Source organism: Nilaparvata lugens, chromosome 2 (assembly GCF_014356525.2).
Source record: "Nilaparvata lugens isolate BPH chromosome 2, ASM1435652v1, whole genome shotgun sequence".
Taxonomy (NCBI): Eukaryota; Metazoa; Arthropoda; class Insecta; order Hemiptera; family Delphacidae; genus Nilaparvata; species Nilaparvata lugens.
In genome coordinates, this window is record NC_052505.1 from 98,314,090 (window position 1) to 98,339,410 (window position 25,321).

Below are 25,321 nucleotides of genomic sequence, written 5' to 3' on the forward strand. Positions count from 1 at the left end.
TATATGATGCCGTTGATCTACCCTGTACTTAATAAATACTTTATCAGAACATATTTAAATGGATATCCAGTATTTTCAATGTTTCACTAATTTACTAAAACGAGTTAATTAATTTATTGATAATCTGTTATGAAGACACAGTATATGATACTGTTGATCTACTGTGCTTAATAAGAGAGCCAATCCGACATACATATGACGGATAAATCATACATTTAATGTATTTGTTGTAATTGATGTTTAAATAATATAAACTATTATAAGCTCAACCAAGTTGACAAACTGTTACCTACTCTAGAAAATTGTAACTTATATTAATGAGTGTGTTGCAATAAATTGTTGTTAATTTATCTATATTAATGTGAACAGCTCTATTTCAATTCTGTTGTTAATAAATAATAGAATCTATTTTAGTAGTACTCGCTATGCATTTTAAAACTTCTGTAATTAATTTATAAGCCTAAAAAATTGTTGAACTATTAGATGTTTTAATAAGATGTTTATTGTCTTAGATGTGTAATAAATGGTTGTTGAGTTGATAAATTTATTAGTTTTAAGCACTTTGAGAATGAGTTATTGTAAATGAAAAAAACATTAAATAAAATACAAAAAGAAATGTTGAAGAATATTGTTGTCTCGAATGACTAGATTCTTGAAGAGTCTTGCTAGTATTGTTAGTTAATGCAAGTAGTCTGTAGCATAATTTTTGTTGATAAAAATATTCAATCAATGAATCTGCAGCCTTCGTATTTATTTTAGAAGGGTTTCCTCATCAAATCTAAAATATTAAATCCCCAATACAATATTTGTTATAAATATATCCTCTTTTCAATAAATGTTGGTCACATCAATTTACTTTAAATTGTCTGTGATTTTGTTTAAAACTCTATATAATAATCTCACTATGTAGAAGATATTTTTCTCGGGCCACTCCCGTGTTTCGGATGGACACATTAAGCCGTCGGTCCCGGCTGCCTAAGAAGCAGTCGTTAGGTCATGTCAGAGGCCCTGAAATTGATCAGTTGCGACCTGAAAACTCTGTCACCAGACCTGAGCCAGCCAGGTCACACGATACTATTATTATTTATTTATCTCACCATGTGACTTTTCCAACAGTAACATTGTCCAATATGTACCCTAATGATAAAAACAGTAAATAAATGCTGTTGAAAATGTTATTGGATAAAACTCTTATTGCTTATGAGACAGATTGTGAAGGTTATTGGAATGTGGTGGTATATTGAGTTGATCCTATTAACAGCTTTTTAAATCTATGCTGATGCAATACGTGTACCTACCAAACTTTTATAATATGTCTCAGTTTTTCTCAAACTCAGTTTTCAATAAATGTTTATCTATATATTGGCGGTGCTAGAAAGTTGAAAAATATTTAAAAAATATACATAGGTAATCTCTATTATTTAAAATACTATACTATGTTCTGCAAAACCTATGTTCATCTCAACAGATATACTTGGTGTTCAATTAAATTAAAAATTTTATCAATTAAAAACTTGTTTTTTATTCCCTTCTGCAGTCTTATTATTCTAATATTTTATTATTTTACTCATGTATCTTTTAAAGATAAGGTTTTTAAATGGATTATTCAAAACATAATATCTCAACCAGTCATTCGTGAATTTCCTATCCCGTACTTGTTTAAGCCAATACTTTCCTTTATTATATTATGGACTAGCATGTAGCACGTGCTTCGCAAGGGTCTAATTGAAATCTTGACAAACTGAAAACTTGACCTACTGAAATCTTGAATAATTCAAAATAGGCCTATAATCATCCTCGGTGAAATAAGAATCTATATGCAACATTTCAAGTTATTCAGTCCAGTAGTTCAGACGTAATAATGTGCCATTCGTGAATTTCCTATACCGTAAGTGTAAAACCAATTATTTCCTTTTTATTACATTATTATAGATTATGACACTGTTAATAAATGGAGTAAAATAATTATAACATGAAACTTTAAACATTAAACTGCAGGTTTTGAAGTAAGTTAAGGAATTGGAATTAACATTAATTAGTAGGCTTGGGTGCACAAAATCCTGTTAAAAACTAATCATGATTAAATAACACAAGAGCCAACCAGAGAAGATTTTTAAAGAAAGCTTGAAGTGTAGTGTTTATATATTATACTATAAGTAATATTATATTTATTTATTTAATACATTCAATATCTCTTCTATATTTGGTTTTAAAGCATCTTAATCTGCTTTGTGTAAATACTTTATTACTGCAAATTTTGAGAATTGATGATCAATTCAAGAGAATCTATTTTGGACTATCTCCTATGTGTAACCAGGAACTCCTATATACTAACTTTATTATAATATAGGAAATCCTGGTGTTCCTGAAGGAACCTTATCTAAATTTGGGAGAGGAATAGCACAAGGTTATTGCCTTATTTTTAATTTCCCTATAATATCATTTATAATAATAATATCAATTTATAATAATATAATTTATAATAATATCATTTTGATGATATTATTGTATGAATGAATAAATAATAGTATTTGAAAAAATTCTCCCATTTTGAAAAAGCCTTCTCTTTGTTAAATTAATCAGGATTGAAATTTAACCGGCCTTTGTGCAACCGGTACTAAAAGAAAAGGTTTCCACAGTATTTTAACTCTACAGCTCTACAGCTGTCGTTACAAATAATAACTCAAGACCTGAGGGATTTGTTTTGATAGCATTGATCTATACAGTCAAAAATTTTTAACCTCTAAACTGAAAATTTGATCAAATATCAGAGCTTTTAAATTTAGGTTTTTTATTCGATTCACCGATTCAAAATGAATGAAGATCCTGGTACTTCGGTAGCGGGGAAGTTGGAGACGTGAGTCTAATGTCACTGTAGTTAATATTATATTTTTGGATTATTAAAATATAGTTAATAATTCATAGTTCAATTACATGATTGCCTAGCTACAAAAACAACGACTCATATCATCAACTTGGGGTTGAATAGGGGTTATTGTTTCCTCGTCCTTACAATATCGAAGTATCTATACACTGTTCTACTATAAAAATTCTATGTCAATGCTATGCCAATAAAAAAAGGCTGGGCACACACCATCAGTTAGTCAAGTCAAGACAAGACAAGACATGATCATACAACTTTAGTCTTGTCATCACTTTGAATACAAAATAGCAATCAATATTTTATGAATAATAACATTTTCTGAGAATAATTAAGGACTGAAAATTTTGTGAAGTGAACAATAACTACAAGACTTAACCTATTTCGGACTATGTGTAACCTTATCTGAATTTGGGAGTAGAGGAATAGCACAAGGTTACCCACCTTATTATTGATTCTCTTCCTATCAATTTTATGATGTACTTGTTTTATGAATCAATAAAGAATAAAATATATTTAAGTTTATTCCTCAAAATATTGACGACTTGCACTGAGACCGTAGTGATATTATACTATGATATTATATATTATATGATATTATATTATCAGTTGCTATCGGACAGTCGATGAAGGCAGACGTTCTGTTATCTCTTCGTTCGCTTAGCGCTTGATTGTGCGGTCGCCTGCCCGATCTGGTCTAGTAACTCAACTTTTCATGAACTGCTGAACTTAAATCTACGCGTATTATACTTCTTATCTATCATAATAATAGTACTACAAAATTTACTGAGTGAACTTATACTATTATTTACTCGTGTCTTCTGTATATTTATTCGCATCTCTTATCATGGCCGATAAATGTTCGAAATGTAGCGCGATCTTCGACGCAAATGACGTAAAGGTTACATGTGTGGTGTGTAAGGGTGTCTTTCATGCTACGTGCACTCAAGCTGGATCAGTCCAGAGTTTAACTAAGTCAATTAGAAAATCATTAAAGTGCGACCGTTGTGCGGATGATGACGACGATGATGAAGGCTCCATTCGGGACGCTATGAAGAGGATGGAAGCCAACATAAACAAAAACACAAATGAAAAAATAGAGAAAGTTTTAGAATCAGTTAGTGCTCTTCAGCAGGAGTTGAATAAACTACAAGAAACTGTCAAAATACTGGACAGCGAGAAGGAGAAACTTCAATCTAGGTGCAGTGAGTTGGAGCAAGCCAAAGACGGCTTATCAGGTGAGATTCGAGATCTCAAAATTAGACTAAATGACACTGAACAGTATTCACGTTCAGCAAACATTGAAATTGTTGGTCTTCCCTTGACTGCTGGCGAAAATATAAATAATTGCCTGCAGCACGTCGCCGCCGCCCTCAACATCACATACAAGCAGGAGGACATCTCCACAGCCCACCGGATACAGCTATTTTCCAGGAAGCGCCACACTCATCCACCAGTCATTGTTCAATTTGTATCCAAACACGTAAAGGAGGAATGGCTGAAGGCTTCATGGAAGAAGAGGGGACTCAGCACAACCGACATTAAGGAAAATCTAGCTCCTGGCCGTGTTTACATCAACGAGCATCTAACACCGCATAATAAGCAGCTGATGGGGAAGGCGAGATGGCTACAAAGAGAGAAGAAAATTGCATTCGCAGGTTTTTCCAATGGCAAGGTAATGCTGAAGGAGACTGAGGGATCGAAAGCGGTACGTATTTACTTCATTGAGGACCTTGCTAGGTTTGTCGAAAAAGAATAAGTCCCAATTGAATTATCAGTGAAGTGACAAGAGAAACAAATCACTGTGAAGAAGTTAAATAGTTAACTTATGGATTACCTATTCCTAGATGGAGATAATATATATTTTATTCTTTTTTGGTTTTATAACACTATATTATTGTATTTTATTTCAAACATCAAGATTTTTTTTTTTTTTTTTTTACTGATCTTTGTAACTAATTTCATATTATAATTATTTTTAGAACTTAAGAGAAATTATGACTTTTCAGTAGGCTACGTATAATGAATATAATAATCATCATCTTGTTTGATTATTCACTGAATTCTTACAACCTAACGTAATTATATGGTGACAGTATAAGCTTATTTTTATTCACTATGTCAATATGAAATTGGGAATATTCCCAACAGTCTTTTTCCTTTCGCCTAGTGGAATATTCGGTAGTAGATAAAGCAATATACAGAAATAGGAATTATTCAGAAATAGAATTCCTGGTTTTCATTCTCAATTGAGGTGGTTCAACTTGCTTATCTTATCGAGTTCATATCTTTGGTGAGACAGAGGCGATAGTTCATCAAGAGGCGACTATCTAAGTGCTTTTCCTTGATCGGTTGTGTTGCCTCTTATCTCTAGATAAAGAGTCAATCGGCATTTTCAATTATTTTAGCGTATAATTTCTCATTTCAAAATTCTACCTAACTTTGAATAAAGATAACTTTATTATTAATCGAATTAGATACAATTGAGGCATTGTAAAATTTGCAATTTGTAAACAGAATATATTTTACTTTTTATTATTTATTTTTATTTAGAACTGGCACTCTACTTTACAAAAGTTGTATGCTCCTCGTTCGTATGTTTGACTGTTCAATTTTAGGAAACTGCTTTTGCTTGTTACTCTTTATTCACTTAAAAAAGCATAAATTAAAGTATATGTCTCTGAGTTGTTTTTCACGAAAAAAGTTTAAAACTTTTATAGATGAAACTTCATGAATTTAATTCTATTTAATATATCTTACTCTTCAATTATTTTTTTTCTAGTTTACTCATTTAATTCGATCAAATTCCAAGTATTCAGGTTAATCAATCCTTTTTGTATAATTGTGTGCGATTGTTAATTTGTTGACCAGTTGGGTGGGTGGCCTGTGCGCAGTCGACGGAGTTTCAATCGGATGATTGATGACGATCATTTATCATGTTTTAACCACATATGTTTAGAGCTTGAATCAACACATGAATTTGTGAATTTCTTTTCTACGGAGGGAGGGGGGGAGAGGCTAAAGTTTTTTCAATGTAACATTCGTAGCTTTTCCAAAAATGTAGATGAACTTTTGGTCTATCTAGATAGTTTACCAACTTTGGATTTCATAATACTAACAGAATGCTGGTTGAGAGAAGGTGAGGAGGGAATACCTTTAGAGGGATTTGACTATGTAATTACTGACAGACGACGAAACAGAGCCGACGGTGTTATAGTTTACTACAATAAAAGATTATCAGTGAGTGCCGTACAAACTTCTATTGCTGATGTGTATGGCTTAAAATTGGAATTTTCTTTCAAAAATCAAAATTATTGTCTTTTGGCTTTCTACCGGACTTTCGACTGCGATATTCAATTATTTTTAGACTCAATGGACGACTATATTAACCAATTCAATAGAGCCACAACAATTATTTGGAGTGGTGACTTCAACTTTGACTTATTAGGAAATACTTTGAACACTGACACTTACTTAAACACATTGATAGGAGCAGGACTTTTTCAGTGCATTGACAAACCAACAAGAGTAACTGAAAACACAAAATCTTGTATAGACCATTTTTTTATACGGTATAATGATATGGTAAATGTGCGATCAGCTGTTTTGCAATCGCACTTGACAGATCACTACAGCATAGGACTCACTATTGATTTTGACAATTTTACACAGACTGACATGACTGACACTATCACACACCACTACATTGATCGCGCTCTCTTAGCCGCCAACCTGAGTCGAATCAACTACAATAGCATCACACAAGCACATGACGTCAACCAATGTTCCGCTGATTTTTCCTATTTATTTTCTGAGGCAATCTCCAGTTCTAAAAAATCATTAAAAAATATTTCCACTAGATATAAGAAGCTCAAACCCTGGATCACTCGAGATCTAATTGTGTTGATTCGTGAAAGAGACAAGATGAGCAAAAAAGTAAAAAACCAACCATTTAACTTAGAGCTGAAGCGAAATTTTTGTGTCTTCAGACAACAAGTTACAAATAAACTTAAGAATTCAAAACGGATGTACTATCGTAATAAATTGAACCAGTGCCAAAATGATCCTAAATTGTTTTGGAAGCTGATAAACGAGTTAGGAGGAAGAAATGTGAAAAAGGATAGCTTTCCATTGGATAAATTTTTGTCCAATTCACCACATACACCTATCACTGTCTGCAGAGATGTAGCAAATGATTTCAACATTTTTTTTGCTGCAGTAGGAGAGAATCTAGCTCGTTCGATCGATTCAGGTGGTGCTCTGATAGTGAATGATACTGACTATGTTGTAGACACAGAATTTGCGTTTCATCCTGTTTCTGAGCGGGACGTGTTAAGGTGTGTGACCGCACTAAGAGGTGGTTCGGCGCCTGGTTACGACCGGATCTCGGCCTGCCTTCTTAAAGATAATATCCATATAATCCTTGAACCTCTCCTTCATATAATAAATCTGAGTTTGACAAACGGAGTTTTTCCTGATATCTATAAGATTGCCAAAGTTTTTCCACTTTATAAAACAGGCTGTTTTTCAGATAAAAATAATTACAGACCGATTTCTCTACTGATAGTTTTCTCCAAAATTCTAGAGAAAATTGCCAAGGAGCAACTTGTTGCTTACTTAACATTGAATAACATTATTACAGACCGGCAATATGGCTTTAGGAGTGACAGATGTGTTTCTGATGTGATGTTTGATGTGAACAAAGCTTTGCATAGTGCTGTGTCAGGTGATATGAAGGCTTTGATGATATTTCTTGATCTCAAAAAAGCCTTCGATAGTGTTGACAGAGATAAGTTGATTGATAAATTGAGAGCAATAGGAATTGTGGGTAAGGCAATTGACTGGTTTTCCAGCTACCTTACAAACAGACAGCAATATGTATCTATATGTGGGGCAGAGGGAGAGAAGCTACCAATCAATTTTGGGGTTGTTCAGGGAAGTACCCTGGGCCCAATACTTTTTTCAATTTATATTAATAATATCTCTCGGTTAACTTTGAATGGCGAAATTTTCCTTTTCGCTGATGATACTTTAATACTTGTTCAGGGAAGCACTTGGCTTGAAACCAAAAACAGAGCTTTATCTGATCTACTTATTGTTAAAAAATGGCTTGATCAAAATATATTATCACTAAATATATCTAAAACCAAGTTCATGCCAATTGCATTAACCCATACAACTGATTACAATCTAGAGGATCTTAAAATTCATAATTGTAATGACTTTTTAAATAATTCGTGCAGATGTCAAAGTATTGAACAAGTTTTCTCATATAAGTATCTGGGCGTCATTTTTGATTCCAGACTTAAGTGGATACAACATATTGACTTCCAATTGAAAACCTTACGTAAATATATATTTGCATTCAGGCAGCTTGGAGAAATTCTCAATTTTAACGAACTTAAAGTAGCTTATTTTGCCTTTGTACAGTCTCGCCTCTCATATGGCATCTTAGCATGGGGAGCAGCCTACCGCACCCATCTAAGAAGACTAGAAATTATTCAAAAAGCAATCCTTAAAGCTGGCTTTCGTAAATGTCGAAGATACCCCTCATCTTTATTATTTCAAGAAATTAGAGTTCTACCCTTGAAAAAATTATACATAAAGGATTTATTCACTCATGTTTATAAACATTTTGGTTCAATTTTAATACCATCTCTACATTCTCACAACACGAGATATGCAGCCACAGTTGGGATCAGATCTATCCAGCTGACAAGATCCTTCTCAACAACAAATTGCTTCTTCCTATCTCAAGTAATATATCGTAATTATAAAAGATTATTTCCGCAAAATAACATTTTTTCAGCAGTAAGTCTTCCAATTTTCAAAAAAAGATTGAAATATTGGTTGTTTGAAATAAGTGAGGAGGAAACTGTGGCTCTGGTCTTGGCGGGCGGCGGACTCACCTGACTGCAAAATTAACATGACTTTTACTGAATCTATACCAATACTGACTGACACTATACCAATACTGACTGACTCTATACGATACAGACTGGCTATATACGATACAGACGGACTTTACAATACAGAATGACTTTCTGCGATACAAAATTATGACATTCATTTGAATGAAATTACCCTCATAAATTGAATTAATTTTGCCCCTCTTTCTTCTCCCCCTTCATAAGGATTCACTATACCTACTTGAAATTTCAACTCGAGTCTACGCACAGGCCACAGTGCCCATGTAGACTCATTCCATAACCTATAATATGGAAACTTAATTTAAGTACATAATTATTCGTATTTTATATTTTATATTATTCATCATTTGTGTACTTACTGTATTTTTGGAATAAAGAATATTCTTGATTGATTGATTGATTGAATTATCAATCGTAGATCAAACGTTGTGAGGGGAAACCCCCACTCACTAGCTACAACTAATCCTTGAGTCAATACTTTTTCATCCTCTGCAGATAAAACCAGGTCGCCCAACATTCTTAAATGATACCTCTCATTTTCCTACTCAATGTTGCAGGTGAAATACCATATTTTTTGCTGCTCTGCGTAGGGTTACTGTCTTCTGGCTAATCTCCTTGATTGCTCTTGATAGTCTCATCACTGAAGTCCTTGTATTTACGTGCCCCTGGCTTCCGTTGGTGATTCCTCACCATGCTTGAATCTGTGCAAAGAAACAAAACAAAACTGTAATTTTGCAGCTCATACTTCATATCGATAAAATAAATATGAATATGGTCAGATAAAACAATAAAAATCAAAAAATCTGTATGATAAAATTGAATTTGGGGTGACTTGAAACGTGTTTCAAGTTACCCCACAATTGTACTCATTGGAAAAATTTTTTTTTATAATTTTTTCAAAAGCTTTTAACCGTAATCTATGTACATCAACAGAAACAGAAATAAGTAAGGTTTTGCTACACCTCATTTCAATATGATACAATAATATTTAGTATGATTTCCACATGAAGTTTCTACGAGCATTTTTTAGGTTAAAAAACATGAGATTAAAAGCAGGGGAAGGTAAACTTCCCCAGTCATTAAGAGAGGCCCCGCATCTCCCGTGGCCAGTCTAACCCTGTTGAGGCCGCCCACGTCCGTCTTGGCAGTTCAAATCCAGCCACATTTACACCAACTGAGTACCTAAAGCAGATGCTGAGGGGGGTTTTTTCCATCCACTCTTCCTCCCAGCTTGCTCTCATGGAAAAATTGTCATCGCTCAGTTGTTCTGCCATGCGCATGGGAGGATGCCTTGACTTCAACCGATCACCCAAATCCAGAAAATCCAATCTCCATGGATTGGAAGTGCCCTGTTACTCTTTATCTTTAAGTATTCATGTACAAGAGCAGAAGATCTACGTAGCCCCGGTGGAGCAATATTGCTGAGAACTGGAAGCCAGTATATGGGGGTGCTTCTAATTGTCCCAGTGATTAAACGCATAGTGTGGTTCAGTTGCGCATCATTTACTCTATTTACATGGGCACTATTTAACCACACAGCAGCACAATATTCAGCGGTTGGATACACCAAACCCAGAGCAGAACAGCGCAAAGTTGTGGCCGAAGCACCCCAAGTAGTGCCACAAAGTTTTTGAATTATGTTATTTCTTGTTTCCAGTTTCTCAGCAACATTTTGGGTATGGTGTTTATAGGATAGAGTGCGGTCAAGCGTAACTCCCAGGTACTTGGGCAAAAAATTGTGTTGCAGGTGAGCACCATCAAATTTTACCTTCAACTTCACACTTGCCTCCTTATTATTCAGATGAAAGCAGCAAACCTCCGTTTTACTCATGTTGGGCTGGAGCCTCCACTTGTGGAAGTAAGCTGAGAGGAAAGACAAGTCTTGAGTCAGGCTGCTTGCTGTTTTTTCCATACTCCTGTCCTGAATGGCTATAGCAATGTCATCTGCATACACAAATACTCTTGATTTGATATTTGGCAAATCGGCTGTGTACAGATTGAAAAGAAGGGGGGATAAGATAGATCCCTGTGGCAATCCATTGCTCAATACTCTTCTCCTGCTCAGCCTATCATCCATGAGAACCCTGAAATTCCTGTTCTTCAGCATTTTATTGATCAATTGAATGATCTTTAGACTTTTGCAGGACCTGTATTGTATATTTTATTGTGACTAAACGTGTCTGATCATGTCTCGCCTTGTCTTGACTATCTACTCCAGTTATAAGAACTCTTGTGCATTGAGGATGAGCATACAAACTGGTGTGTGCCTAGCCTTATTTCTTCACCAGGACCAGCGGAGCCGGATAGGTTGTGTCAAAAAAATATAAGACTAACTTTTCTTAAAGTAATATCATTTTCTCTATCATTAACTTTGAATTGAGGTTGGATAGATATTCAAGTATCTATACTGTTCTACTATGAAAAATTCTGTCAATAAGAAATTCTGTGACCTGATGGGCAAATATCTTGTTCCTTCTAAAGCAAGACAACATTTTAAGAGGTGATCATCCGATTGTATAATACCACCACAGTCTCAGAGCGGGTCATCAAAATATTTATGACGAAAAACTGAAATCTATTTATTTTCACTGCTACCCTATTTTGTATTTAAAGTGATGAGAAAGTGTACATTAACTATGGTATATTATATAGGTCCACGTTACAATGATCAGTGTTTGATTAGCAATTCTATTGCTATCCTTGGCTATCATTCAACAAAGCGGATACAGTATCTCTTTCTCGCTTTGCTCTGTTTCCAGATTGTTTTCTAACAATGTAGAGACATGATTAATTGACAGAATATTTAATCATTATTATGAAAATTCACCATCAAATCATTGAAAAACATAATTTCTTGCTTGATAAAATATAATTGATTATTTCAAACGAGAATAGACAGTTGTTCTCCTATCTCTATTTTTCCACTGCCATTATAAAGTGGACCTTACTTTAGCAGTATGTAACAGAAAGTAAAATTGAAAAGTACGGTAATGAAGTTATTTTTTATTTTTTTAGTTCCTTGAGAATAGAAATTATCTGATTTGTTGAAAACAAATATAATGCACCTAGTGTTAGTATATGCAATGGGTATTGCAAGACCTGGCAATACATTGACATTTATTTGTGATGAAGAATCAATAAAACCCACAAACTCACGTTTTACCAATATTACTATCTCACCAGATGGAACATGGCAAACATTGACCATAAACAGCTACTGGAGGAAAATGAGACAATTATGCTGACCGATCAGGCAAACAATGATCACTTTGATGGACAATCAATTCGTCTGTTTGATAAGTTGACAATCGAAGATTTGACAAACTTGAAGCAGAAATTCAAGGTGAGTTAATTGCATACTTTAACAATTTATTTCAGTTAATGTTGTAATAAAAAAGTTAACAAAACTGAAGCAAAAATTCATAGAAAGAACTATAGTGAGGTTTTCGTTATAATGGCAGTGGAGAAAGATAGGAGATCAACGTTGCCAATCCTCTGTCTTGTCAATGCCTTCTATAGACGGTAGCTGATACAGGTTTATCCTATTATATTAAGCGAGAAATTTCTGTATTTATATAACTGGTTATTTTTATATATGGTTATTTTTATATCTGGCTATTTTTATATCTAGCTATTTTTTTATATCTGGCTATTTTTATATTTGGTTATTTATGTTTAATGGATCTCGAAAACGGCTTTAACGATTTTCACGAAATTTGGAACATAGTAGGTTTATGATATGAAGATTCGATTGCTCCAGGTCTCATCCTTGAGAAAACTCGCTGAACGACATTAAAAGGATAATTCATCCTTGGCTGAAACAGCTGTGGATAGTAAAAAAGTGAGTATGTGAAAGATCAAAATATCGCATCCCCGAAACTCATAAGATGACGTATAGCCAGCTGTGAAATATAAACATGATAATTTTAGAGAATTGTGTTCTGTTTATCAATAAATAACTAGTAGTTCTGCGAACAGTAGACCTCGCTCATGAATACTACTTTAAATCTAATGAGAAGGGCCAGTACAGTAAGTACAGTATATTGTGAAGATTTAGCCATGATTGTCATCTATTATTTTCTCCATTGAAAGTGCTAGAGACACTGTTTCCAGGGACACCGGACTTATCAAGGAGTACCTGTATATCAAATACATACCTTTCAAATGAAAAAGACTAAAAAATTGTCAAAAAACAACAGATTTATTGATACTCAGAAAGACCAGTTTCGGTCATTATCAGAGTTTATCAGAGATTGACAATGGTGTAATTACCGAAACCGGTATTTCTAAGTATATCAATAAATCTGTGTTTTTTTACAATTTCTTGGTCTTTTTAATTTAATGTGAATAATCACCACAATATCAACTTCTCAACTACACAAAAAGGAAAAAATTACGTTTATACCTTTACATACAAAATTTTCTCTACAACTGCAGTATTGGACTCCAATACAATAACGATTTTTTAAAAATAATTTATCCAATTAATTTGATAAATCAATTCAATAATAATAAGATGATTCAATTTAATTATTCTATCTAATCATAATAATTTATTTTATAATGATATATTATTAGAATAAAATAAAACAATATCAGTATTATCTGCAAAAAAAATCTGGTAGGAACGAGAATTGAACCTGGGTCCCACAGTGTGACAGACCACGGTCTAATCAACTCGACCACCATGTGCTCGTAACAATAGATGCAAAAAAGTATAGGAATGAATTGCTGTATCTTCAAAGACACATCCTTTCTGGATTGATGTTAGTTTGCAGTTTTTTAAATATTACAAAAAAATCAGAGGTTTTATCAAATATCGTTTCACATACGTTTCTGCGCCTTGTTTCAAAGAACTTGCATACCAAATTTCATCCAAATCGGACAATAACTGCGACTGTAACTGCGGTACAAACAAACAAACAAACAGACAATAGCCAATCGAGTCGAAACTAAGACCTCAGCTTCGCTTTGGTCAAAAATAACGAGCAAAGCTCGGTGCCCCGATATTTAATGTAATATTAACTGTTCATTCTCATTTAAAATAATTAATTATATTTTATTAAGCAAGAAATTATATTTTCGACTAATTTCATAATGAATTTTCATAATAATAATTATTAATTAAGATAAAATATTTTGTTAATTAATTATTAATTGTACATTTTTGAAAGACAATTTGGCAATAGAGCAAAGCGAGAAAGAGATAGTGCTATCTGCTTCGTTCAATGATAGACAAGGATAGCAATACCATTGCCAATCAAACACTGCCATTATAACGTGGACCTCACTTTAGTTAAAGTTCTGTTCAACAAATAATATAAAAAGTAGCTCATGGAAATTGAAAATACTCATTATAATATAACATGATAATATAGTGACAGCTATATGCTATCAGCTATCACTATTCATTCATTTGACAGTACCATATAAAGGCTCACAGACGAATAATTATTATCAAACGAAACTCCTAAGTTGAATGAGATTAGTTAATTAAACAATAGGTTATAAATATCAGGTAACTGGCTTTCTTTTTGTATCAAATAAACTACCCATTATATTACTCCCTTCTCCTTAACCACAACTCAATAATATTATTAAGTTCATGGTTATAAGGAATATATTTCAATTAAAATTCAACTAAAACGATTCTACAAACAATATTCACATTGCATGATAAGTAATGATTATTTTTTCATGAATGACAATTTTTTTCTCATTTTTCAGTCGACAAAGAGTGGCTGTTTGTCCAAGATGGAGCTGCAAAACATTTTTAATGAAATTTGTCCCAATTTATTTGACGAGGAAGAATTTCATTGCTTCTATCTGAAGGTGATTTCAAATTAATTGCATTAGACAAAAATGAACCTCAAAACAGTAGTTTATTGGATTAATTATTTATATAGAGCTTGGAGTCTAAATTAGTAATTCAAGCTTCTTTTCATCAATTCATATCAGTTCTCCAATGTCGTTTTCCATCACGAACTGCTTTTTATTGAAAAACTTTTTGCTATTAAAAAGAACGACCAGCAGTCCGGTTTCAGACCTGCCGAAAGATCTCATTGTCGCAAAGATCTCAAATCTATTATCGCAACACGGTAATAGATTTTCATGAAATTTGACAGGTAGACTATGTTCCTTTTCAAATTGCGCGTCGACGTATATACAAGGTTTTTGGAAATTTTGCATTTCAAGGATAATATAAAAGGAAAAAGGAGCCTCCTTCATACGCTAATATTAGACTAGAGTAAAAATCAGACTATAGAATTATTCATCATAAATCAGCTGTCTAGTGGACTATAATCGTTCAAAAACATCGAACATCTTGAAAATGTATCTTTCCATCAACGTTAGTAGAGAGTTGACTACAATACTACCCGTTCAAAAACATCGAACATCTTGAAAATTTATCTTTCCATCAACGTTGTAGACAGTTGCAGCCAGACCTGATAACAGCGCTCACACTCACATTCCGGGACGACACGTCACGGTACGATGGAACAAAAAGCTTTATGTTTATTTAGGATTTTTTCTATACATTTTGAATTTATAAATTAATTTTAAATTTATAAATTAATTTTTGATAAAACATAACAACAGGTCTATGAAACTTACTGAGCGCGAGGTCTACTGTTCACAGAACTACTAGTTCTATTAGATTGAACATATCTTATCATACACGTGATGAACAAATGTGTTTGTCAAGAGTTCCGTTCAATCTAATAGAATCTATAAGGACGGAAAGATAAACATTTTGTTAATAACTTTGGTGTAAACGCAGCTTTAGATGACTAGCGCCTTTATTACGTAATGAGGTAGCGTAGATCACTGAGGATACACTGCAACAAATGTAGAAGAGCTTCCTGAACAGAATAGAAAATTTCCTCATGGAAGAAGGACGTCACATTCCTGACATAATTTTCTCTACGTGAAGTGAATGGCATATACTCACAACTACTGTATGTCACTCGAGTTGAATGAATATTGTCTTGGAAAATTAATATTTTTTTTTAAGATTTAAATTTTCTAGTTGTCACACTGTATTATAATTTCTAATGTTCGCTATATTTTTAAATTGCTGCTTTTAACCCCTTACCTCCTTCGGTCTCTTGCTTGTTTTTAATATTCTTGTTTATTCTCAATTTATAATGATTTTTATATTTAAAAATGCTGCTTTCAACCCCTTATCATCTTCTGTCTCTTACTTGTTTCAGATATTGTTGTATATTTTTATATTGCTGATTCAAACTTCTTACCTCCTTCGGTCTCTTACTTGTTTTTAATATTGTTGTATATTTTCAATTTTCAGTTGAAATTCAGGCAAACTGGCAAAGCTGATTGTGCCGAATACCTGACGTTTTCATTATTGTTGTATATTTTTTATTTCTAATATATTGTCTAATTTTTAAATTTCTGTTTTAGCCTCTTACCTCCTTCGGTCTCTTACTTGTTTTTAATATTTTTGTATATTTTTAAATTCTAGTTGAACTTCAAGCAAACCGGCAAAGCTGATTGGGACGAATTCCTGACGTATTTGATGATGGAATTCGAGGAGAAAGGCAAAACCACAACAAAAGTTCCCGAGCTCGTTGAGTTGCCAATCGTAACTCCAGTGAAATTCATCAAGAGCTTCCACAGACATCCAATAATACGCATGACCTATTGTCCTACTCTTGATATGGTTAGAATCACCCAAAGATAGTATATGGCTATTTGCATTTTTGATTGAATTTATTTATAATAATAATAATAATTCGTTTATTTCACTGCATTTTTACAATAATTGGTAAAAAAGTCCTCCAAAAACATATTATAAGAGCAGCTCTAGGGAGACCACGTTTGTACCCAAGCCGAGATATTTTTATTGAACTTGATGTACCAACATTGAGGCAAACGTTCATGAAAACCGTAATACTCTACATAAACAAGAATCACTCTCTATTTTCAGCTCGCACTACCCCTTACAATATGCGAGTAAATCATTTCAATAGATACAATATGTATTTGAACAAGCTCACTACATGTAGGCATCAATTCTTTTATTACTGTAATCTTTTCATCAACTTAGTGCCGTCAAATTTCATTATAGAAAAACCAATTGGTAAATATCACAAAATATATATAATTATATAATTATATATATATATATATATATAATTATTTAAAAAGCCAAATAGAATACGGTAAGTATTCTACAAATTTTAGTTAAGCGCTAAACTTGTTAAATCTAATAATGTAAACTCACTGCTGGCTCTCAAGTTCTTACTTATGCCAGCAGTCGCCAAAATAAAGATAAATTAAGTTTTGATCTAATAATTAAGTTTGAGTTTTGCTTATTTGTTTAACACTTTGTAACTTAATATATTGTAATTTTGTTTTGGCAATAAATTTCAATTTCAATATAAATACATACATTAAACATAATGGTTGAACATTACAATTGGTAATACAAATACATACCTTAAGCATAATAATTATTGATCATAGATAATGATATTAAGCATGTAACAGAAAAAACCACAGTGCATCCCTCTTTAGGCTAAACCTGTGTTGAGGGATGTCTCAAAACAATAGACAAAAAAGTTTCACAAAAAATAAAATATATAAACTACTAAACTAAACAAAAATACAAGGAACTGTTAATTTATTAAACATTAACTCTTTATTTATTAACTTTCAATTATTTGATAAGCGTTTAATATGATAAGACTGAATCGTGGCTTTTTATCCACAGGATCGGAAGTTCAATTACCAAAATGGCCGCTATCTCACATGTAGTAAAGACGGATTTATAAACTATTGGAACTTGGATATGGTCAACGAGAAAACTTGTATTGCAAAATTGCGTGAGTATAAGGGCTCAATTATGACAACACCTGTCTTAAACCCTTCAATGATTGAACATTGTTTGCTGAGAATCATAGAGAAACTATAATAGCATAAGAAGATATCCCATGGTTTGTAAATTCATTCAAAGTTTGGAAGTTTTGTATCAAACTTTGGTGTTGTGTATCAAGTTGAAATGATACTGTATCATATTTTGTTGATACTGTATCATGTGTGGTGATACCATAGAGAGAAGATATAATAGCATAATATATATAATATCTATATGATAGCATATAGATATAATATCTCCTTAATAGCATAAGAAGATGTCTCATGGTAGAGGACGTTTATGTTCCGAATTTCACTGTACCTCAAGCCAATAGTTCTATTAGTTCTTTCTCGTGAAGCTATGTGACGCTCGTAGTTTCTCTCTGTGCCGTTCTAACACTCTCACCCAGCCAAAACAGTAGTAATCGACAGTAATCGGCTTGAAATTTGATCGTAAATGACGCTAAGCCATGGGATATCTTCTCATGCTATCTTTCCTCTATGTCTAGAATGCAGTTGACGAAATTTGTTTGAACTGATTTGGAAATCATTGGCTTCTAATATTATCATAACCTTCATACTACACTCTGTTTACCAAAAAGACTGACGTTTTTGAACATTATATAAGCGCTCAAAGTTTTAAAAAGTACATTCGCCTAGTCTTAAGCCAAATATCAAACAGTTTGAACGCTTATGAAAAGTTCTACAAAGTGAAACAAAGGAACAAATTATAATAATCTTATTTGTAATTTCTTCCTCTTTCCAACCCTATCCTTAAAATTAGATTTTGACTGATAGTTTTCTAGATATTGACAAGTTCTACAAATAACAAAAAATCGATAGATCTTGAAATCAAAGTTCGATATAAGAAGATTTTAGTAAACATTTTTTCTTGCAAATTTCAAGAGAATCTATGGTTTCAGGCTGTTACACCTTTCATGGGACACTCTGTATAATTAACACTATTAAATTTTATAAAACTTTAAAGTGAAAAAGCACTCACATTATTTGATGTGGCGACGTCCGTTTCGTGCTGGTATGGAATGGCCGAGAGCGTAAAGGCGTAATACCTACATCGCACATTTTCAAGCCAAACAGGAACTCAAATGAACTCACTCAAATGAGCTGAAAATGTGCAATACCAGCACGAAACGGACGTCGCCACATCAAATAATGTGAGTGCTTTTCCACTTTAAAGTTTTATAAAATTTAATAGTGGAAACAAATGTATAACGTTTGTAACAGCTGTGTCTAGTTGAAAGTTGTGTGTATATTTTTGGCTTCAAAATTTTCTAAAATAACTTAATTTATTCAAAGTGCGGTGATATTAAGTGCAAAATTTTACTATAATTTAGTTTTTTAATCATTCTAAATTCAAAATTTCTAGCTAATATATATTCTTGGACAGAACTTAGAACTTTAAATTTCCTCAGTAAGAACATAACCTATTTTTTTGGACAATTTCATTATTTATCAAAATTTGGGAACAGAATAGTTTTGGGCTATGCCTGTTGTTCTATCCCAACCATGAATATGATTTGTAATTATATCAACGAATAAATAAATAATAACTATAATAATAACCAACAACAAATTTCTGTATAATTATTAGATGATAATGGGCAGTGTGAATAAAAACGAGTAGGACAAGTAAATACTTGAATGACAAGTAAACGCCAAAATTGAAGTGATTAAAACAAGTATATACTCTAACAGGCTAGTAAACCCTCGAGAAATGCCAATTTTGGTGTGAATAAACGCAAGTAAATACTTCTGCAGCAATTAAATACTCATCCATTCGCAAGTCAACCCGACCCCAGACTTGCAGTCGTACTTGTACACAAGGGATGAACCTGATTCATGAACCTGCAAGGTGTGAAACGTTATAGTGACCGGCGTGATATAAGTCCCGATCTATCTAAGGGACTATTACGGTTTGAGAGCGAAAACGTAGATTTTCTCACTTCGCACTTTCTTGATGAAAACACTGATGCAAGGGGTGGAGGATTAACTGCAAGGAAGAAGATGGAAATTCTTCTGGGATACCTTAGTGATCCAGGATTCCAAAGTGGTGTTGCCAACGACATGGGGGTTGAAAGAAGTACCGTCAACAGAACATTTTAAAGTGTATTGGATAAAATAGTGTCGAAGTTTGAAGATTGGATTAAATTTCCACGCACTATTGAAGATATGGATCAGGTCAAGGCAGATTGGGCTTCAAAATTTCGCATTCTGACTGTCATTGGTGCTATAGATTGCACTCACGTGCAATCGGCGTTTAGCGGCGAAAACAGAACAAGTCACAACAGGAAATGATGCGTAGTAGTCTGTGTGGCGCTACAAGTATTCACTTGCCTTTCTTGTGAATTCAGTTGTCTCGCGAGTAAATACTTCGTAGTAAGCCCTCGGGTTGGCGAGAACATGGTCACAAGTGAACTCGAAGCTTTATTTACATCGGTTTACTTGGAGTTTAAATTTAATACTCGTTACACTTTACTTGTAAGTAAATACTCGTTGTACTCGTTTTTATTCACACCGCCGTATATCTTATACTCATGAGTGGGAATTGAATTACATAACTATGTTGAACCAGTCATCTGATAAATCAGAATATTTTTGGAATGAAGTGGAAATATGGTGGATTGTTGATTGCAGCTCCAGGGAAAATAGCGGCCAACGCTAGAGTCCTGGACATGGTGTGTATGCCGGATGTGAGTGTCGTCTGTGTCTGCTCCATCCTCCGAGATTTGCGGTTCTACGATACGGCGGCCAGGAAGTTCGAACTCAGAGTTATGGTGAGATGATCAACACTATGGAAAAAATCTAGTGTGGTACACTCACACAACTTTCCTTGCTCATTGAACTGTACTGTAAGCCTCATTCTTAAACGAGAATAATTTAGGGGAATAACATAATGACGATTGGCGGTAACATATTTGAAACTACGATCAGACTACTGTATATGTGTATATATAATTATTGTTTTCAGAGTTCTTTTTCCTTTTTGTAATTGTGCCCATTCTGTGTACATGGAATGTGGTAAATTGTCCGATTCACAATTTACCAAGTAAAAAGTTCCGCGTTCCATGGGAGGAATTTTGACAGATTCTGTTCCAGAATCCTGTTCCAGTCTCAACTTTCTGCCCCACAGTCGAAGTGTGGTAAAATTGTCCGACCTGGTACTGTTCCAACTATCTGAGTTCTCATTGGTCGATTATTGTAGTCTGCTTGCTTCTCTGCGCATGCGCTAATAGTTTGTTTACCATAGCATAGAATACATAACCAACAATATGATGTTTGATAACCATTCATTAAATGAATTTTTCTCGATAGAAAATTTGAGAGTAATGGAATAGAAGAAATTTACACTTTTCTAGATGGTAGGTTTGTAAAACAGCCTTCCTTCATTCACGCAGCTAGTAAACGACACATTTCAGTGTAAATCAACTTTAAATGTGCGCACCAAAAGCTTGAACCAAAGATTTTGAAATGGCGTTCCATGGGAACATTTTGCACTAGTCACGTGATGGAACAATAAATTTACGTTTGGAACTGGAACAATTTACTGTACACAGAACGTACACAATATTATTGTGAAACTCGATGATTTTTTCTAAAGTCATCAAAACAGCTGTTCTACAGATGAAATATCTCGAATATGTGTTCATTTTATAAACTGCTCTACCTTCCTACCTCATGCATGAGAAGGAGGTTACAAAGTCCATTTCTCTAGGATGGGGTGGACCCCTCATTAGTTTTTCAGGAAGGAGACTCATGCCAGTTGATAGAGCTGATAAATAACTATACAGGGTATGAATTTGAAAAAAATTGGTCAAGTCATTTTTGAGAAAATCGTGAAAAACATTGTTTTTTAGTAATCATCCGCTATTTTTCTTAAGAGTATTACGAAACTCCTACAATTTTCTCAGAAATGAGACTCATGTCAGTTGATAGGGCTTATAAATAGCTATCTAGGGTATATATTTGAAGAAAATCGTTAGAGCCGTTTTCGAGAAAACCGAGAAAAACATGATTTTTTAGTAATTATCTGCTACTTTTTCCGCCATCTTGAATTGAATCTTATTGAATTTCTTACTGTCGGATCCTCATGGTATAAGGACCTTGAGTTTAAAATTATTTCAAGTCAATCGGTTAATTGAGAATGGAGTCATGGTGTTCACAGACACACACACACACACACACACACACACACACACACACACACACACACACACACACAACACACACACACACACACCACACACACACACACACACAACACACACACACACACACACACACACACACACACACACACACACACACAACACACACACACACACACACACAACACACACACACACACACACACCACACACACCACACACACACACACACCACACACACACACACACACACACACACACACACCACACACACACACACACACACACACACACACCACACACACACACCACACACACACACACACACACACACACACACACACACACACACACACACACACACACACACACACACACACACACTTATTTCACACAATTTCTTCTTATAATTATCCTTCTTCTACTTCCTCTCCGTCTCCTCCTGCTTCTTCTACCTTATTTACATTACTGCTATCTCATATTTACATTATTCCAACTTGTGAACTACTAGGTGAAGTATATAGGTACTTCTCTCAACATTTTGATTTGACAGCTTACAATTTTTTTCACCTCTTGCCGAACCAGTTTGTCTTGAACTTGAACTGAGCCACATTTTAAGAAATGTTTCCACTATGGAATGGCTGTGGTTCAAGGGAAGCAAACCAATTTTTGATCAAATGCTGACTCCTGTGACAACTGTTACTGGAGCCAACGTTTTCTTCAGTTTCAAGTTCCAACTTCTACCCAAAATCTGCAAGTTTTGTCATTGCTATGGCAAGGGAGTGTAGATGTTGGAACAAAAACCCAAGGACAGGCGACAATGCCAGCAATTAGTCATGCTGAGGGTGCGAGCTGGCACGAAGGCCAAACACCAGCAACAAAACACATGTACCACATTCCAGCCACTAGGGGCAGCACCTCCCGGAGCAGTTGAGGGATGAGACAATGGGCCAGGGGAAGGTGACAACCACGAGGAGTAACGAATTTTGGCACAGTCTTAGACGAGCAAGGCAAAGAGCATGTCATCTAAGGAGTAGACGTTTCCAAACCCGCAGCCCGATGGGCTGAAATGCAGCCGCCTCCACCTCAATACAACCCACCACCATTCTTCATCATCAAGTGAACCACCAGCAAATTTGTGCTAAAATAATTAAATTGTGTCTCGTCGTAATAATGCTTTGTGCTTCGTAAATAGTGTCGTCGGGGAAAAAAAAGGTTAGTTTTAAGATGTCATTATAATTTATTATTTGTTGTTGTTTGTCTGCCACCAGAATTGAAATAATTTATTTGTCTATTGTTGTTTTTAATTTATTTACAGTGGTTGTAAATTCACCAGTATAGTAATTTCCTAATGCATTTGACTTTATTCATTTATTTTAGTCAATGTTTCTTAAGAGTAAAACATGTCATAAGGGACTTGCCCTACATCAACAGATGCGTTTGATTCTAAAATAAAATGAACAATTCTTTATCAATCAATGTAAAACATAAAGGGTAAAACATAAACTTAAATTATGTAAAATATTCTGTTAAATTATTATTAAATTTAAATCAATTATTATTATTACTTACGTTGGCCAACTCTTGTTTATTTGTTTCATGTTCATGTACGATACATATGACTCGATATAATTTGTGTGCTTGGAATAATTTGATCAAGTTTAATTATTTCAATATAACGGCGGTATTTGAAACACTTCGTTTTCATTCTAACATCCACGTTATATCCCCTCCCTTCTGAACTTAGTTGGGAAAGTAATGTGTAGATCACACTTATTGATTGCAGGTTTTCTTCATTTTTTTTAATATTTATAATTGTTTAGTTTTCATGTTCTGCCAGAGGACTAGTCGAGGTAAATTTAAATTTTGTTTTCAAGGGTCGTTCCTTCTAATTAACGTGGCGCCAGGGTTTTTTTTTATTATTGTTTTATTTCTTTGTAAATTTCTTTAATTAATTAATAACCAGCAGTCAGTAGGTGTGAACTAGACAAAAGTGGCGCCCAACGTGGGGCATTAACCTCTACGGAGTATTCCCTGATTTTAAGATGTTAATTTTTCTCAATTGCAGTATTTATATGTACATAACCAATCTATTCTGAGCTACGATAATTATTGTTTTGTCACCGAGTAGTGATATCCATTCAAATAAGATGTGAAAATTATACAGAAAAGTCATAGTATAGATACTCTTTATAATACGAAAATCGTTACAAGAATAATGACCGTTTATAACATAATGCGAATTGCGAATGAGTAATCAGTCTTGATAAAAAACGGATTATTGAGTTACAATGATTTTTGATGATTATCATAATAATATCATTGGTAATAATATCATATTATTACGGTAATATTATGAAATTAGTTAGGGTACTGGTGGCAGCAACAACATAGTTATAAGTTAATTTAATTTCTTTGTAGACATCTGCAGCAACTGGACGCCTGGTTTCGTTTAATTTTTGTACTCATTGATTTGTTTCTTTGCATGAATTCGTAGGATATTTTCTTGTAGGGGTTTGTAGTTTGTAGGATGGTTTGCGCATTTTTTTAGGTCTATTGTGTTTTAGGAATTCAAGGGTTTCGTAGAAGTAGATTTGGTTGTCATAGGTCGTCAGAGTTTATACCTGTGAGGGACAGGTAGAATTTAGCGTATTGTTATTGATGAGTGGGGTTAGAGAGAAAGTGAAAGGGATGTTTGTTTACAATAGAGGTGGTTGCTCGGCCGATGGGGGAGTATTCTATTGTTAGTGTTAGCCATGACAGGAGTGGTTACCTTTCTTAGAAGCGTAGGAGAGGAGAAAGTGATAACGACTTTCTGTTAGATTGGGATGAAGAATTCATGCGTAGGTAGGCGGTAGGTTATTTAGTTTGGGTAATTTGAGCATTAGTAGAATAGAAGCAATTATTTATTATAAATTTAATTTCTATTTCGAGTATAGGAGAACGAACCTTTATTGATTAATTTTGTAGTCAGTTTCGTAATTAGCTAGTTTCCCTTTTATTTATTTTTATACATTAGTATGAGGACTTTAGATTGGGATTCACTTGGTGGTGTGACATATTTTAGAATTTGGGTTTCCTTTGTAATTTTTGAATAGGATGGAGGGTCTGCGTTTCATGCCTTGAGGGTTGTCGGGTTGATCATTATAAAATATTAGATAATTATTTCGATTTGATTGTGAAGACAAGATTTAAATAAGAAGATTTATCGTTATAGAATTGATTAAGATGGCGGATAATCAGGGAGTGAAAACTCGAAATCAAGAGCAGAAAGAGAGTAAGAGAGTTGTAGAAAACAGAGAGAGATCAGACGATGAGGATCTGAGTGATAGTGAACCTTTCTCAGGTTTCTCTGGCGAGATGAGTGAGTCAAGCGAGGAGAGAGGAGGAAGCAGGTCAGAAGTTTCACAAGAAGGACAAAAGGAAAGGGGAGCAGAAGTTATGACACATGGAGATGTGAATATGGC

The 25,321-nt window shown here is 34.0% G+C and overlaps 1 protein-coding gene across 1 annotated transcript; it reads left to right on the top strand.

The window, feature by feature from the left end:
* Nucleotides 1-2,694: 2,694 nt before the first annotated feature.
* LOC120349744 (WD repeat-containing protein on Y chromosome-like) lies at nucleotides 2,695-22,795 on the top strand. The gene is made up of 7 exons (XM_039420308.1): nucleotides 2,695-2,857; nucleotides 11,995-12,154; nucleotides 14,539-14,643; nucleotides 16,295-16,492; nucleotides 17,546-17,657; nucleotides 20,344-20,483; nucleotides 22,643-22,795. The coding sequence occupies exons 1-7, from the start codon at nucleotides 2,814-2,816 to the stop codon at nucleotides 22,793-22,795; spliced, it is 912 nt and encodes a 303-aa protein (XP_039276242.1). The 5' UTR covers nucleotides 2,695-2,813.
* The last annotated feature ends 2,526 nt before the right edge of the window (nucleotides 22,796-25,321 follow it).